This window comes from Megalops cyprinoides, chromosome 1 (genome assembly GCF_013368585.1).
Source record: "Megalops cyprinoides isolate fMegCyp1 chromosome 1, fMegCyp1.pri, whole genome shotgun sequence".
Taxonomy (NCBI): domain Eukaryota; kingdom Metazoa; phylum Chordata; class Actinopteri; order Elopiformes; family Megalopidae; genus Megalops; species Megalops cyprinoides.
In genome coordinates, this window is record NC_050583.1 from 29,141,630 (window position 1) to 29,160,396 (window position 18,767).

Here is an 18,767-nt window from a genome sequence, read left to right on the forward strand (position 1 = left end):
AGGGGGAGGGACAGGAGGCACACAAGAAAAATAACAGCACCATATGATCTGTCTGGAGCCTACAGTCTTCCTCTCTGCTTCTGCCATTGATAAACACATGCACACACACTCAAACAGTTACACACCTCCAGTCACAGACATACATAGGCACACCCCTCAAAACACATAAACACATATGCATGCATAGACACACATGGACAGAGAGGCAGACACACACAAAAACACACACAGAAACACGGAAAGCAGATTTACCACATCACAGAGTCTCTGAGCGTGTTTTCGTCCTTTTGGTACATGCTGTTGTAAACAAATGCAAGTAAGCAAGTTACGGCCACAGACATGGTAAACATCTAAAAGAGATTTACAATCTGAGGAAATGGCTTCCAGAGACACGCTGCTGCTGAGCTGCACACAGCTTGTCACGTTCCTTGGGCCATGACAGCCCAAGTGTGACGAGGACAAGCCCTTCTGGCCTGCAACCAGGGGAAACAAAAACAAAGGCCTTTCTAAACTTAGATGACAATGAAACCCCCCCTCCCCATTTTTAAATGAACATCAGCAAATGATCAAAAGCCACAGAACATGTAGGACGACCCAGTTAGCGAGCGGGATTAAAAAGAATTCCTCTGGGTCAGGCGATAACAGAGTGGTGTTAAACCAGTGAGCCGTGTCATGCGCTGAAATGCTACACTGCCGGCTATCGCCGTGAAGGTATCGATCAGCCCCATTGATTAACCCGTATCTCCCGGGTCAGTGGGTTCAAGGCCCTGCTGGTGTGACTCAGATGTCCTTCAGCAGTCCCCCGAGGTTGGCTGCCTTCAGAATGAGGCTGCCAGCCGATAGGGAGAACAGTGCCTCATTTTACTAACACTATACAGCTTAATAATAGGGTTTGATACGCTCATGGCTATAATTGGAGCCATTTCAGAGCTGTCGTTTCCCGCCATTTCCACTGTTGTGAGCCACAGACAGTGCACCAGCGCTGGGAGCAGCCCTCTCCTCTCAACCTTTCCCCCTCAGCAGTCTAATCTGATTAAAATGTTTGGAAGGGTATCCTTATCTGAGGGCCGTCGGCTGCCAAGCAATGGTGATTTTCCCCACTGTGGATGAAGAGAGCAGGAACTGTCACTAATGGGCCCCAATTATCAGCACGTCTGACTGACACTAGCAAATGGCTGCGCGCTCTGGCAACCCCACCCCTAGCCGCTGTGAAGCGAGCCTCATCCCAGCCCTGACAGAGGTCCCTGCCCCTCTCACCCTGCCGTGTCACGCTGCTTCACCATAGCCCACTTGAAACCCGCATGCGAGGGTACGGTTCTCCACATCTGGCCACACAATTATTCCTCTCACTGCTGATTGGGTATGCATCCCTTGAACTTTCCTTACCCGTCCTTTTCACTGAGGTCGTCCTTGTAAAAACTGAGTTTTCAGTTGAAACTCTCATTCTAATAAAGGTTAAAAAAGAGAAATCTTCAATCAAAGCAGCACTGGACCCTCACACAAGAGCAACCTGGATACCAGCTCACGTTGCTAAAGGTGAACTGATAATAATACTATTCTAAATAGACAGACATTCAGACAGAAAGAGGGAAAGTATTCTTAGACAGCTGCAGGCATAGCATGAACTTTTGGGGAGGGCTCCTTCACTAAATCACCAGGCAGACATTGTTTATTGAAGTGCCTCTGAAACATTCAATAAAGAAGCAGCAGCACCCTGCCTTCCGTTGCAGTGACTTTATTGGCATTCTCTCCACAGCCACTCCAAAACATTACCTTGGTGTCTTAGTGCCAGTTCAGCCCCTGTAATGAAGCATCTGTGCCACAGTCTGAGGAGTGATAAGGAAAGAGGTCAGGGTTTAGGGTTGTATCCTGGATTCACTATAGTTCCCCCGACTGAGCTGTGATGAGGTGGGGGGAGAAAGATGATAGGGGCACAAGCAAGGCCATCTGAGTGGTTTTGCCCCTGTCTGTGAAGTGATCAACTGATATGTAAGATTGCCCCCATATGTAGGAAACAAATTCAGTAGAAACTGACCAATCCTGCCACGATTCAGAATCTAATCCAAATCAAGAGAGATGTAGTGTTGCTGAGCTGTGACGTACCAAGCCTCCTCATTGACCCTTTGAGCACAGCTATGACCACACCTGACACAGTGGGCACACAGAGGAGAGACTGGGATCCCTGGCTCTTCAAACATCGATAGAACATCATCTGTGGTCTTGTTACGGCAGACGTTGCCATGGCAACCGTATAAAAAGAGCAGACAAATTTGTAAAGTCTCCTGCTGCACAGACAAGACTGGGCCCCTGGAGTTAACACTGTATTCACAATGTGGGGTGTCAAGATGGGGGAAAAAACCTACTGAGACCAGGCACGCCAGGCAAGAGGACCTCTCTCTTCCAAGCAAGGGGGGGTTCGTTAACAGGCCCGAACTCCCAACACAGCTACTCTATCCCTGTAGTCCCTACTGCACTACTGAGCTCCACAATCTCCAGTCAGCAGACTCCCCCAGCCCCTCATGTGGAAAAAATTACACACTGGTTTCTGTTTTAGGTCTTCAAAGCCTCTTTTATAACATTTGGAGTCAAACAAAATCCACTGTTCTGTATTAAACTCTTTCTTTGCAACACAAATTATATTTGAATGTACAGCACTTTATTATTCTCGGGAATAAACAACCATACGGCTGCTTTTCATCATTTGCTTTTTATCACTTTGTTCTGAACTGTATCTTCCAGTGACACGTAGTCCATTACACACTTGATACTAAGTGCTGTTGCTCTGTATCATCTCTGAAAGAGAGAGGAAGAGAGCGAGAGAGACTATGACGCAGCAGAGCTTAAAACAAACACAGCATGAAATTGGAACTGGAATGAGAATTGCTCAGCATCATATGCCCTGTTTGCACCCATCCAGATAAAACTAAGCTATTCTCTATGACAAAGAGCGGTAGCTTCATGATGAACGAGACCAATTTTCTATGACTGACACTGGGCCCTAAATCAGCGGGAAGATTGTCCCTTGAGCAGTAGGATAACGGTCACAGTGCTCTTAGCGGGTCACTTTTTATCTGCCCCTCAAGAAACTCCACACAAGAGGGCTGCCATAGTTCTCTAGCATCCACTGGCTGCCAGGAGGACTGGCCGATTGAGCCAATCTTTACCCTGGCATCAGCTCCACTCAGAACACACTAAATACTTATCACCCAGGAGAAGTGCAGGGCATCAACAATACACATCTCCTCTCTGCGATGATTTCAGTCCGGGCACAGAGCTGTAATGCCAGCACAGACATTAGAGAACCGACCAGGAATTTACACTGACTTGATTTACGCTTGACTTTGACAGGATATTCGCTATTAGAGTGCCGCCGTGTCAATGGCTCTACGGTAATCTGAAATAACCTGCTGTAGATAATCATCCATGATGTGGATAATGACAACGCCGGACAGTAAAATACAACAGTGGAGACAAGACGTCTTTGTCCTTCCACGGCTTGGGCGCACGGATGGTTGTTAGCGCCGCGTGAAAGCTCAGGAGAAGAATTTCCACTCGAGTCGCTACGTTGGGGGAATTTGACACGGAAAGGGAGAACAGAGCCCTTGTAATGTACACGGCCCTTATTGCCTGGATGTGTCACGACAGTTTGGCATTTCATATGAAAATCTTGCCAGCTGCTAAGTGAAGCCACATGTGCCCAATGTGGGAAAAAAAGCTGAGACTTCAGCGATCTGCTGTACTTCTACAACCTAGACACAGCTCGCTGTAGACCTCAACATGTGGCACATGCACTATTAATAGGACAGCCCTTGAAAGTTAACACATACACTGGACAGGGTAGTGTACTTCACGTTCCCATTATGTCAACGCTGGCGGAGAGGTTGTATTTGAGAGTGAGTCAGTAACTCTCCCTAATGGTGGGTATTATTAGTGCATACCACAGAATCCTCCACTGTACTCAAGTCCTGCTCTCACTGCAAGGCTCCACATAGCTGCTCAGCACACCTCCAGTTCATCAGTGTCAGTCTCTCTCTTTCAGTCCCTGGTCCAAAGGTCCAAGCATCTCCAGCTCACAGGTAGCCAAGGCCAGGTCTGAAAGTCCTCCAGAGAGGTGCAGGAGGCTGTCTTAGCAAGAGACCTCCATTCTGCCCCTGCACCACGGAAACATAGCCACTGCACACAGAGACACTAGGCATAAAGACACCAGGGCCTGCAGCAAAGTATGGGCCCAGTCTGTAAAATTAATCTTCTTCCTCACTGGTTTTTAATCAGAAAAGGCAATTACCTCCTCCACTCCTCCCCTCCTGTACCACACAGTGCGGGTTCGCACCTCTGCCTTAGGCGCATGTATATTTTAAGTCTGCGCTATATTCTCAGTGTCATTAGTGAGGAGTGTAAACAGAGGTGGGAGTCGCTGGACAGATGGTAGGCCACACGGACTTGCTGTATATACCCCTGTATTTGTTTCTTTCTTGTTAGTGTTTGAGTCAGACTGCAGTCTATTAAAGTAGATGACAGATTTAAAAGGTTTGTGGTGAATAAAGTACATATTTTATATCGGGAATTAAAATTAATTGAACTGAAACTCTTTTTTGTACATGCAAATGCAAGGTAATACAAATTTGTTTTGGTAAAATGAACAAGGGGATTTAAAACCAGAAGAACAAACGCATAGGAACTCATGGCATAAATACAAACTCTAGAAAAAACACTTCTACCCAATCTGAAGTGACTTAATCTTAGAAGAATTTAAAAGGATGGAGCTGGTACAAAAGAATTTGATGAGCAGGCCACTAGTAATCCCAGTCCTCTGGCACTGAAGAGATTATACACACAGTAGTCTCAGTTAAACAGAGGGCATGTCAGTGCTCTGGGTCAGTGGAGAGGAGTTCAGTACAGCTGTGGTCTGTGTGGACCTCAGACATCTCCTTAGCACCCTGCCAGATCTAGGCTCGCTGGTGCGGGTTCAGCTGTTTTCCCACTTTATTTACTGTTGAGCTGAGTGAAAGCCGATGAAACTCAAACTCCACAACCTATCTGGTACTGACCTCATTCCAGAGAGGCTAGGAGAGTGCAGAGTGATGTTGTGTTAGTAAACCCAAAGAAGGAAATGATAAAAGAGGCTTTGGACAATATACCAGGATGTGTTCTTACCAATGCACCTATCAGAGATTACAGATGCTGCAATGCTTAACAACTTCACCTTCTTAGCCAGGCCCCATGAGGTCCAGTGTGCCATGGTTTAAATCGGGGGGAAAAGGGCATGAGTGAGATTTGTGACAATAGACTCTGCCCCATCAAGAGTTCAAAGAGATTTTCTCACTCCACGCCACTCCTCATCACCATTGCTGCAAAGGCATGGATCCTGGCAGCTCTACAGCAGGAGAATCAGATTATGGCTGGATCTTGCCACACGCTTACCTGCTCACTCATCCAGCGTGTCCACCTGGACACATGCGTTTGACACCCACCGCTCCCCAGCTAGGGTCCCTGGCTGGCTGCAGACACAGTCAGGAGGAGCAGGTCGGCTCTGCTTCCTCGGAGGAACTTATTCAGACATTCCACAGTCTGTATCAAGGCCATCCAGGGGTTTATTTACAGCAGCTCTCTTTGCCAGGGCCTTTACAGCTCCTCCTGGTCCTGAGAGAATGACAATGCCAATCCATTTCAGTTCCCTGGAAAAAATTTACTGGTTCCATCAATGCCAAGGACTTTTTCCCCCCTTTTCCTGAATCAAAACTGGGGAAATGGGACTGATGAATGTTCTAACTTAAAACAGCGCAGAGGGAGTCTTGGAAATTTTTCCATTGGAAATGCTGAGACACAAAGGTTTCTCCTCTCGCCGCTAAGGTTCTGCTATAACTTAAACCAGAGGAGCCTCAGATTAATTCATTAGCGACTGCAGCTGTTCAGACATGCAGCAAACAGAGGGGATATGCTTTATTATGTAACAAATGGACATGGGAGTAGAACTAATCAATCCACCGTCCTGATGGAAATGAAAAAAACCTGGAGCCTGCTTTAATGGGACGAGTCTTCTGAGAGAAAGAGGAAAAAACAATCATTTCCTCCAAAGAGGCGTCAAAGTCTCCATTGCCCAGGCGCCAGGGGAAAAGAGACGTGTGACTATGCTGAAGGAACTTCAGCGCTTAGATGATGAGAAAGACTAATGCAAACACTCAACACAGGGCCTCAAGGAAAGCCTGAATGCATAACTCAAAGTTTAGAGTTCTGTCCTGAACCTGAGTACCTATATACCTTCCGCCAGGCACATACATACGGATACACACACAGGACCCACAGGCTGCCCTGCTTGCTGGTTAAAGCTACACACAGTGTATGTGCACAGAGGGTAAAATATTCACCATCTACTGTGCTAGTTGAAGGATTATAATCAAACATATTAACAACCGTAGCCCCGGAGGCCTACTGGTATACAACCCAACACAGATATAGAGGAGTCCTGAGATTCCCATACAGAAGCAGTACAGTCCAGGGGAGGGGCCAAAGGTAATGCCTCACAGCCAGTTTGGGCTCCTTCGACAGGACCCACATGCTGAGTTGTTCCTTGAGAGGGAAAATAATGAGCAGGTGAGGTTCATACAGCAGCAAACTGATGGTAAAAACTGATGAACTGGGCAAAAGCAGCGTTAGCTGACCACCACAATGAAGTACCTCCTCTGCTGCTCTTCAGCTCACTGCTACACTTTCCTCCTCCACCACACATCGCACTCTATTCCATGCCAGATAGCTGCCTGCCCACAAAGTGTTGGAAATAGCTAACCCGGGCTATGCTGACACTTCCATGGTGTGTGTCCTGAGCAAAATGACATCTGTCTGCTGACAAATGACTCCCATAACAATAACAGGTACAAAGCTGATCCCGGAGTGGGAGGGTGAGGCTGTTCTTCGGGAAGAGTTGTGCTGAAGAACCAACAGCAAGCAAAAACTGGCTAGTGGAAGCACATTCACAAGTCTCTGAAAACCCAAAGGGACTGAGAAACTGGGCCACGCTACTCAGGCAAATACAAGTGGCCTGTGGGTTTCCCTTTTCAGTCACCAGACAGGGGTCACAGTATGTTCTTCACAAACACCAGGACACATGGCACAAACACACATATACACACACACACACAAACTGGGACACTGTGGGAAGTCATGCATTGTCGGTTCCTCAGAATGCATGTCATTCCCCATTCCCGAGACGACTCCCAGACCTCCCATTATGCCAAGTGCAACTGGAGGTGGCAGTGCTCTGCAGCCTGACTTTAAATGACTTGAAGGCAATGACGTGAATGAATAATTCAGGGTGATGAATCCATCCTCTAGCCAGCCCCTTCAGAAATGCCATTAGAGAGGTGATCAACACTTTGCCCTACCACTTCCCAGGATCCCCTTGGGTCTCCTAGGCAACCAGGCCTGTTTATCTGGGGGGTCACACAAAGCAGCCCATATGGAGTACCAAGTCAGTGCCAAGCTGCTGGGGTACAGTTCTGCAGCAAAGAGCAGGATTACACAGGAATGCATTCATCTAATAGCTTCCTTTTAACTGTTTTGGTTTCCCCTTAGAGTGGAAGCAGTATTGTTGTGCACTAGTTCTTTTATGTGCTGAGATATTAATGTGTCAGAATGATCTCAGCACATTTCCTACCCTGTTTATTTCCAGCCTCGTACTTGGTGTGACTGTGACTAGATCAATATAGTTCAAAAGATATGCAACATCATATATTTTATGTTATCAAGATCTGTTAAACCAAAGCTTCAAAAATAAAGCAGAAGAAACATGCTTGCTGTTGCTTATCACAGAATCTTCCTTTCTGCTGATTATTTATTGAAATTCCATGTGGCCAGTCAGCTGTTTTTATCCTCTCATACAGTGTGAAGGCAATTATATTCTCCTCAGAACACAGCTCTACAACCCTCAGCTACTACAGCAGTACCATGAGCAGAGACACACTCAGACTAGCTATTGGGCTTGGCTCAGGTCCTATCTACACAGTTGTTCACTGCTGTGTAACAGCACTAATATTGATGATTCTGTCCTGACTGTTCAGCCTGATTCCTTTTTATCTTGAACAAGGCACAGCCCTGCCTGCCACCACCCCCCAACCCATCTGGATTAGAGCCTTACTTGTGATCAGACTGCCACAGAGAGGATAAAGTATTGCAGGGCAATATGGTGACTGCCTGCCTGCACCAGGCCAACTCCAGATGTTCCATCCACATCTCCATGGAAACCAACGTCACAGGATCCTGCTGCTGCAACTAATGGAGACTCCTACATCAGCCAATGAGGGGAGGGCTGCAGTTCAACGTGCATTCTGCCCGCTGACCCCCCCCCAGACTCCAGTCCCAGCGTGAGCTCTTGTACACACCCCTCCTACACCCTCCCACAGATATGAATAACACTGTATGGAGGGCCCTACCACTACACTGGCACTCATCCAGCTAGTATATTCCCTTCCTTCAAACACAGAGGCGTGAAAAAAGAAAACTCACTTTCCATCGGTGGAAATGAATGCAAACAGCACATGCACTGGGTGATGCGCATGTTTTCAACCTAGATTTAGAGGACTACAATCAGCTTTTCTTTATCCTGGTATTATCCACTCCCAGCCGTACCAATAGCAGGGAAAGCTAGGCGGGCCGCAGTGAGAAGAAGAGGGATAAGGGGCCCTGGATCTGAGAGAACGCTGTTATCTGCTGGCAGTCGGTCACAGAGAACAGAGGGTGCCTGGACAGCGGCGGTGTCTGTGTGCATCTGTGTCAGGGGATGCTCAACAGAGAACACTGTCAGGCCCACATCCTGTTATATTACGCCTGACAGGGCAGAGACTTTGAACCATGATGTAACCACGTGCTCAGTAGAAAGAAGAGCCACATGCCAAACCAAAGTGTCACAGATGTTATTCCCTCCACTTTTAGCACACTTCTCTGACTCCAAACATCCTAGGGCAGGAAGGAGCTCAGTGCTGATGAACAGTAGCTGGGAACAAGAACACTTGCCCTGAGAGAGCCTGCCGCTCACGTTACGGCAGAAAGAATAGCAAACGGCAGCAGGTGCAATGGAGGAGCCAGGCTCAGGGGTAAATAATTGATCCCAGAACACGGCGTCCCCGCTTGTGTGCTGACCCACTCTACTGTTCTGCTCCAACAACAGGATGTGGTGGTGTTTTCACACCCACCTCTGTGTCTTGGAATAGTGTGCTGTTATTCTCTGCATTTAACCTGCTGGCACTCCCAGGCCCCAGTCTGCTCTCCCAGCTCAGTGGCGGCACTCTTTCCACGTCTGCTGAAATGGTGTACTGACTCATCAGATTCATGTGTTAGACTCATCAAAAGCATGTGTTAGACTCATCAGATGGAAGTATCAGACTGATCAAATGCATGTTTTAGACTCATCAGGTGGCTGTATCAGACAGATCACATGTATATTTTACATTAATCAAATTGACTGTATTAGACTGATCAGATGCATGCTGCTGGCTCTGCTCTAACTTTGCATAACCTGGAAAGGTGGGCCACACTGGTCATCCTGAAAGCTGTATCTGAAACACAGTCCCAACTGAGGAGAAACAGCAAAAGAAATGACTTCCCTCTCTTCAGGTCAGCACCCACCCTGCCTAGCACATGCCACAAGCACACAGGAGCTGATGCTGAGGTGTTTATTTTGTCCTGTTTTATTAACGTGGTAGAGACAGCGCGGGCAGGGTAGAGCTAAAGGGCTGTGAAGGGCTGTGAAGACACCAGTTCGCTCCAGCTAAAATGACAACGCTGGACTTCACATTGGTCAGCATATCGTTCCTATGCTTCGCTACAGAAGGAAAAAATAGGATATGCTTATCCTTCAGAAAAAAAGCAATGCAATCATCGCTGTGAAATTGGAGTGTACTTGCAGACATGGGTTACATAAGTTTCTTACAAAAAAATATCTTCTCTAGTCTGCCCATAAGTTCAGCGCATGCCCCTCTCCACCCAATCGTATCCATTATGGAAGTGATTTAGTACTTTCTGGATGGAAGTGGTTTGTGAAAATGGTCAGTTTTAAGCCCTGCTCTAGCTCTCAGCCTCCCTGGTCTGATCCCAAAAAAGGTGAGCAGGCACTGGCAGTGATGAAGTGATGACGGCTGCCGCTGCTGCAGCACTGATATTATGTCTTGCAGCAGCTCACTGGCCCTGTTTTTCCCCATCACTCAGCTTCTGCCATCTGCTCAGTAATTCAATAATCTGACAAACCAGAGGGAGGTATGATTCCCTGGATCAAGTACAGGGACCACAGCCTATTTCGAGCCTGAATATTGATTGAAAATATTTAAGAGATGAGCTGAAACTGGGACTCCCCCTGGCCTCGAAGCCGAAACTCCACCCCTCTGAAAGCATTCTCTCTCGACTGTCCTGCCTCATCAAACTCAGCAATGCAAAAGAGGAGGACAAAACCCAAAACCAAACCGCGGGCCACGTCAAACGGTAACGTGAACTGGTGTCCAAACAGAAAAATCAAAGCAAATACTTAAATTAAAATATTGCATTCATTGCTTCTTTAAATAAACCCTGTTTTTGCCTGGAAGCATTAATGCCAGGGAACTCATATAGCCAATGATAAAGCACAGGCTCTCAATGATTCTTCATTCAATTGGATTAGCAACAAAGCTTTGATGCAAGCGAGCTGGCAGCTTGAAAATGAGCATTAAAACCACAGTCTGACGCACACCTACACTGCACTCCAAGGAAAGATATGACCCTGCACCGACCCAGATCTACCCCATGTAGTCATATTACACTACTGAATCCAGGGGCCAATGAAATAGTAATGGGCCTATGCTTGACAAATGGGCCTGGCTGCTCACAAATGCAAGGCTACTATTAATTAACAATTAAATACTGAACTTTCAATTGCTATGTTCTTAATGAAGTTTTTCTTAATGATGTTAATTAACAGTAATTATGCGTAAAGGTACATATATTGACTGATGTGGATTTTTAAGATACTCCTTCAAAAAATGTTGAAAGGTATGAAGAAATGTTTTGCCTCAGGGACTTTGTTAGACTTCCATCCAGACCTCTTCCTTCTTACTGGTGGCAGGCCAAGAAGCTTCATTCATTATTAGTGAAACCAGAAGAGCTGTCCTGCACACACTGAGCTCCTCCAGACTTCTGCACCGACAGCCACGGACATGTCACCCAGACCAGTGCTGGAAGAGGGCGCATTTTCAAATTGTACAAATACTGTAACTCCACACATCTACACATATACACACATCTTTTAACCCTGCAGTACACCCCTGAGTGAGTTTTCTGAGTCCTCAGTCCTTTCTGTACCCACAGTTTCTGTAAAGGTCTGTGGGATCACACGCTGTGAAGATCTAAGTGTCTTCACGTGAGGAACATGACCGTATTTACCAACTCTGCCCACACACAGCTCATTTTATCCTATCATAAAGTCAAGCAGAACAGATTGCTGAAGTTTGACCTTATGTGCCATGCCAGAGGGTACAAACAGACATGACCAGATGAGATGAGACATATTTAGCCTGTTTAAGACATATAAAATAACGGCTTATGTTTCCATCATTCAAAATGTACAGTAGATGTTATACAAATCTAACAAAAGCTGTTAGTTAAGGCTGTGCTGGTACAAATAAGTGATTATCAAGATAACACAAGTGTACTTCCCAGACCAATATGTTGACATAACCCTGTCTATCTCCCACTCCAAGCCAGAGTGACATGATGTGTGACCCCCCAGCACTGCATATTAATAGTTATGCGAGTCTCAGCCATTTCTGTTGGGAGTCATCAAAGTCTTTAAGTATATTGGTCATCTTCACATTTAACGTCATCACTAGTTGAATGGAACAGTCCATTCCAATACCAGAATGATACAAAGTATGCATGACACCGCTGATCGTCAAACACATGGGACAATCCCTGTAAAACTGCACTGTCTGTGCAAAACTGTGACCACTGACAGTCCCAGCACAATGCAAATCCATGAATCTTACTGATTGGCCTGTACCATTAATAAGCAGAGGAGAACTGCATTTTCAGAACTTTGCTTCTCACAGTCACATTAAAGATGAATTTAAAATGTTTTTATGTTCCGGTGCATTAATAAAGCACCCCCAATCAATGGTGCCATAATGATTTATTTTGTGCCAGAATTACTGGCAATTATCACATTGATTTTTATTTAATGTCAGCCTGTCCACCCAGCCCGAAAATAAGAACTTGTTTTTTAACGATGATCAGTGGCAGTCCCTGGCCTCTTCACAGGGGAGGCAGCCTCAGTGCGACTGCCTAACCCTCACAATATTCCTCACCTGCCAGAGCAAGTAACACATAGAGACACCGCTCACTGCTGCATCACACTGTTCTCACCCGACCATGCTGAGGGCACAGACTGCCTTCACCATCAACAACTGCTGCCACCACAACAAACACTGGAACCCCTGACTAGCCATTCTCAAATGACGCAGCAATGAAACGATTCCGAAAAACACTCATGCACTGACAAGTGACACTTTGCGTCTATCACGACGTGTCAGTACATCACAAGTCCTGGCCTTGACTTTGACCCCAATGTTGCAGAAAGATTGAAATCATCTTCAACGCATCTCCCACTTGTTCTGTGTGCGCTACACTGGGTCATGGGTCAGTCTCACGTGTACAGCTTGGTACAGCAATGGACTAGTGCTTGCTGTGAAAAACTGAGCCCAGCCTGCAGTCAGGAAGTTCATGGCTGAATCTGTCTGCCTTTGGGCTCTGAACGAGTGCTCAAGCACATTGCACCAGGATAGGAAAGTAACACAGTCCACATGATAATTTGCATTATCATTTAGAACAAGAGTCATTACCATCAGTCAGTGCATCAGATGCAGCACCACGCACAGATCCCCCATGAAAAAATATATCTCTCGACAGACTGGGTATTCATTCCTTCTCATACAGGAACTATGTTTAATATAAAACACATTCTCTGAGGTATTCCTGTCAGGAACCAGTTCAAACCATTTCACTATTATACAATCTGCAAGCACTAGATGCAACTTAAAGCTAAATAAATTAGGACTGCAATATCTGCCAATATGTTGCCCTCATTCTGATTCATCAGTGTATTGGACAATGTTTGGCTTTTTACAGTTCCCAACACTCATCTTGACAAGCTGATTTGTGGTCACTGGTTGAAGCTCTATGGCTGAAATGTTAAAGTTGTCAATGACTGTATTAATAAAAAGTCCATATAAAATGGCATTGAACATTCAGGCCTCAGTCAAAAATGTGCATCATTTCCCAAGTGCAATTTGGGGAGGAAGGCATCCACTCTGTGTCTGGATGGCACAAAGTCCCTGGGAATTGTACTCTTCCACAACCAGAATAAAGAGACAAAGAAACACTCACTTGTGTCTTTGTAAATGTGCACTGATGTGAATGCATCCCTGAGGTGATTCACTCTGTCATTTGAGAAAACCTTTTTATGCAGTACTGGACTGTCCTACCACAAAGCAAATTAAGCCACAATGAGAGAGAATAGGTGGATACACTCCAGTCGTGGACAGTCGTCCAGTTCTCCTTTTGAATAGACAAATTCGTATATGAGCAGACGGTACCACAAAGCACATAGCAATGCCTCAGACACACAGAGTCAGACCTCTACTGTAGATGATGCTAAGCTATGTCCAGAACAACACAATAACCCTTCAAAACACATGAGCACCAAGGGACCACCATCAGGGAGGCAAGATGATGAAACTCCTGTTGAAATACAGACTCAGAAGAGGTTGCACCTGATACAGACACAGAATACAACATACAGAATGGCCTGACACATTTACAGACACCTGCATGCTGACGCTCGTCTGGTGTGTTCTCCTATGTTCAGCACCAGCCATCTCCCTGCAGGAGGCACTGCACACCCAAAAGATAGCAGTGGGGCTGAGTGACCTAATTGAAATGCAATTATCTCTAAATCCTGGGTAATACCAGTTCATTGCTCTCCATCCTAGCCAAAATGCACATCTAACACAAGACATCATGTCCCAAATCTCCTCTTGGAATTCAAAACATTTCATTTCTGCAGATCAAAATGCTAACGAATGTAATGATCTGAAAATCTACATACTCGATCACTGAGTGACTTACTGAAACAAACTTACCGAATATATTTTGAAACAAACTTACTGAATATACAGTATGACCAGGACTAAAAAAATTACATTATGTAGGGTAACACATTGTTAGTATGTCTCACCCAGAAACCAAGAAACTTACGAAAGCCTTACAATGCAGTACTACACTTACCTTACCATGAAGCATTCTTGGGAAAAAATGTGAAAAGCCCAAATATATTTCTATGATGTTGTGGCACATGTTTTGTGTAATGCTTAGGCACGCTACTGTGATACAGCCCTGGGGGACCATGATATGCTTATGAACATGAGTGAGTGTCTCTTCAGGACAAGGTTATGGTGCTAATCACATCACAAATGGCATGTTTACCAACAGACTGCAACAATCTATACTTTAATGCCATGGTGCAAGCAGCTGGGTGCTATTTTCCAACCAGTAGGGGGTCTTGTATGTAGTCAAAGTGAAGGATTCAAATTCATTACACAACCAGAGCCATCAATATGACCACACACATACAAACGTTTATCTCACCTCATTCCAGAGTATACCACAGATTATTCCACTAGCTGGGGGTATTCATTGTATTACACCCAGAATTGCTGTTAAGGCATTTATCAAGTAATTATTTATGGTCTTCTTCCCTGTGTTGCCATCAGGCAATTGACTGATCTTTCACCACTGTGAAGGACATTTGGCACATTTCTTCCACATTTCAGCTAAACATCTCTCCACAAAGATTTTTATTACCATTCCAAACAGTAAGATCAATAATAGTAATACAAATTCCAGCTAAATAAATACGAGTATGGAATATTCAGTATGAAAGCCCTGGATCTGAAATAGATAATTAATTTGCATTCGACTTTGATTCATTTTGCACTCTCTTCCACCTTTCAGACTGAACACTACACTGCTTGCCTATATGCAATCGACCCTTAACTCCACCTGAAGGAATGTTACGGCACTTGATTAAGTCATAACGCATCATCACCTGCTCTAAACACTGCAATAATCATATCTGTAGTCGAACCCTTGGGTGCGTACAGTGAAACGACAGGTAACGCTGCTTTGAGCACAGGGGTGACAGTGGATTACTGTAATCCATACAAAGCACTTCAAATGATCGAATGATGATCAATTCGGCGAATACATCGATTTCCCTCGCCTCAAACACCTGAATAATGTCAAATTTCACTTACTTGCTTTGCCTGGTTTGGGCCTCTGCAAGAGCTTCTGCACCGTTATAAGGTCTTCAGTCTTAACTGCTTGCAACAATTCCTGATCTTTCCCCATCTTGCATTTATTTTAATTTATATATATTTTACATCCGAAACATCCTCTGTGTGTATGTTCTTGTCTTCCCGACCAGCTGCTGCGAATCCTGAATATTATTGCAAAGCTATGTGCATAGCAAAGGCTATTGTGCCTTCAGATGGAAAGATGCTCAGATTTCGGAGCGCTGATGCACACTGTGTAGTGATGACAACATCAGAAACGACCCCAAATCTGGATATTATCAAACAAAACAACTTGCAGTTCGATGTGATAAAGATCCCAGACGAAGCCTGCAGCTAGACTGATTTTCTATGGGTTTCGAGTCGAACGGTGATTAAATATCTGCTAATAGGTATGACGGAAAAAAACAGTCTCCTCTTCTAAATGAGCAACGAAATCGCACGATGACAGCAAAGCAAGTGCAATGTCTGCTTAATAAAAGCAAATCAATATGAGGGATTTCTGCACGCGGTAGAAAAGTCTCGCTCTAAAAAACTGAAATAACAGTAAAATAAAGAAAAAATAAAAAAGGACCGAAACGCTGTCTGTCCTTGCAATCAGTGACGCGCTGATTGCTGGTCCAGAGGTTCTGGAAAGTGCATTGGGTAAACAGGAACCAGCTGTGCCATCGCTGTGTTCTCAATTCAGGCAACAGTCCGCTTCTAACCTCGCGGTTACTGTGTAGTGTAGCCCCATAGTGTGCAATGCCCCCTGTCGTAGGAGGTTGGCTGGGAATCCAACGCTAAATGGCTCCGCTGCATTCAGAAGGCGGGTCCAAAGCAGAAGACCATCCCTCTTCTCTCAAGCTCGACAGATGGAGATGGCAGCCAGGCTCGTTTGAGGTCAGTGTGGGATTGTCAGTTGTCGCACAGCAAGATGCAAACATCCCTTACACTGCGAGTCACAGCTACAGACAATACAAAACCGATGCAGAATGCGCTTCTTTGACCTCTTTCTTCCACTCATTAGGCTATAATAAAACAAATAATTTAACGGGGAAGATAGAATTGAACCATAGAATAGAATAGAATAGAATAGAATAGAATTGAAGATAGAATTAAACCACGGTTTTGTTTTTTGTTATTTCTCAAGCTGCAAATAAAGTATAACCCAATAGTATTGACCGCCTGGTTCATGAGACCTCACTGCGTTGGAGTACTGTATGTTACAGTGACTGCAGTTATCATCCGATTTTCACTCAGTACAAAGTTAACGAATGCTCATGCTCCAATGTAGCCTACTCCATATTCTGTGATCTCTGGTTTTGACAAGCCACTTTGGTTTGACATCCTGAATTTTTATTTTAAAGACAGATTTACATTGATCATATCTATCAGGCTATCTATCTATCTATATAGGCCCATCCCTGATTCAAGAACAAAAACCAAACATTTACATAAAAGACCTTTTTTTTGTTGTTGTTGTTTTTTTGGTGAAAATTTTATTCTTTAATCTTAACAGCACTGCTCAAAGCAAAACAATACTGTTCATAAATAATTAATTTTTTTTCTAGAAAAGAATGTGATCACATTTATTCTTGCCTTTAAGTAATCTTTAGTAAATCCAAAAGACAAATATACACTGAAACTCCTATTTTGACAATTCTTTTTAAGCTTCAGGAACTACATAGAAGCCTCTGGGTGTTTCTTGTTTCCCCTAGGATACAGAAGGAGGTGGTAAGAAATCCAGCAAGCATCACCATGGTTAGGGTCAGAGAGCTTTCTGAAGATTGCAGGCAAATGGCCATTGATCTCCAAAAGAATTCACAAAAAGCTTAATCTGCCACTTTGAACAGTAACGTCCATGACTAAAAAATAAAGAATATTAGCGACAATTGTAGCCAAGGATAAATCCAAAGGCAGCAGCTGGAGATCTCAAAAAAGTCATTTTCAGGGTGCAATGTCAAAAAGTGACAGTCAACTTTGCCTACACTGGTCATGGATTGCAAAGAAGAAGCCTCTTCTGAAGACAAACTATAAACAAAAGCAACGTGAATTGGACAACTGAAGGCAAGGTGAAAGACAACTGAAAACATGTCTTATCGTGGATGAAATAAAAAAAACATATCACTATATATAGGGTTCAATGGTTACTTTGAAATGCAGTTGCAATAGGGTAAAGAGTCATCAGTTTTTGGCCTAATGGACAATATGGTTGCCATGTTTTAACATTACATATTTTGATTCCCCAAACCCCCACAATGGTTATTTGCTAACAAGAGAATTCTAGCTAGCTATCTTGCTCCTGCTTGTAGTTCAGCTGAGTCAAAGCTACCAAAGCAAAGCAACTGACACAATACTCCTCTCATAAAATAGATTCAATAATCTATAGTAAATTGTAATGAATGAAAAATAAAAATGTGAAGCTGGCCAGTACTTTTCATATGCTTGATGACAAGGAGGACTGCAAGTTAGTGGAGCAGTATCTCATTGAAATGTGTATGTGAGTCAAGAGTGATACACTATACAAAAGTGGGCAGATCAGAGATATGTTAGCTCTGTTTGCAGTGTTCATATAGCCTACTTATTGGAAGTAGTGCTATCAAGTACAAACTCACTGGATTAAGCAGTGCTTCATAAGGTCTTATAAATGCTGCAGTTGTTTGCTAATACATATTGTGGGGTTTTGAGGAGGAGAGAAGGGGATAGCACATAATATTATAAAGGCAGGCCACCACTGCAAAGTAATAAGAGGAGAAAGAGTTTTATTTAAAGAGGAAAGAGAGTTTATGGTTTTTAAACTGTACAGGCCTACATATTTTCTAGAAAATATGTAGGCCTATATTGTTGCCAAAACACATTGCCTGGTGATGATTTGCCTTTCCAGTCACCTACGCAGCCATTAATGTGGAATTCTGGTATATAGGCTAGACTGTATGTGTACCTATATAGTACCCTGCTTACTTATTCATAACCTTTTTAAAACAAATTCATGCTTTACGATTCAACAGAAACATAGCATTTTTTGCTCAACTGATAAATGAAAATAGGCTAACAATTCTGAAAAGAGCAGCATTGTCATATAGTTTCCAAAGAAGGGGTTATCTTTCAAAAATTGTGGTTAAAATTAATCATACCCTTATGGATTTAAAAGAAAAATCCTGCAGAATAGTCAACATTATGTCGTCTGAAATTGTAGAGGAAGCTTCTTAACTATATTCTCTTCCAGCACCTGTGTTAACTATGTGTATAAAAAGATGTTTAAAGCAGAAGTAATTCATTTGTATCGTTTACCATCATGGTTGAACTTAGAAAGTTGTGAAAAATATACTTGCACGTTTTGGAAAACTTCAGAATTATTAACCTCCACAATTCAGGTGATAGCAATAAATATACTCACATTAAGATGAACCTTCCAATTTCCAC

The 18,767-nt window shown here is 44.0% G+C and overlaps 1 protein-coding gene across 3 annotated transcripts in view; it reads right to left on the reverse strand.

The window, feature by feature from the left end:
• The window catches only part of caskin1 (CASK interacting protein 1), an 83,272-nt gene extending 67,188 nt beyond the window's left edge, over positions 1 to 16,084 (reverse strand). For all 3 annotated transcript variants that reach the window (XM_036529583.1, XM_036529575.1, XM_036529567.1), the window contains exon 1: positions 15,327 to 16,084. In XM_036529583.1, coding sequence (XP_036385476.1) covers positions 15,327 to 15,420 — 94 coding nt within the window. In that variant the 5' untranslated portion in view covers positions 15,421 to 16,084. The remainder of the gene's footprint in view (positions 1 to 15,326) is intronic.
• Between the last annotated feature and the right edge of the window lie 2,683 nt (positions 16,085 to 18,767).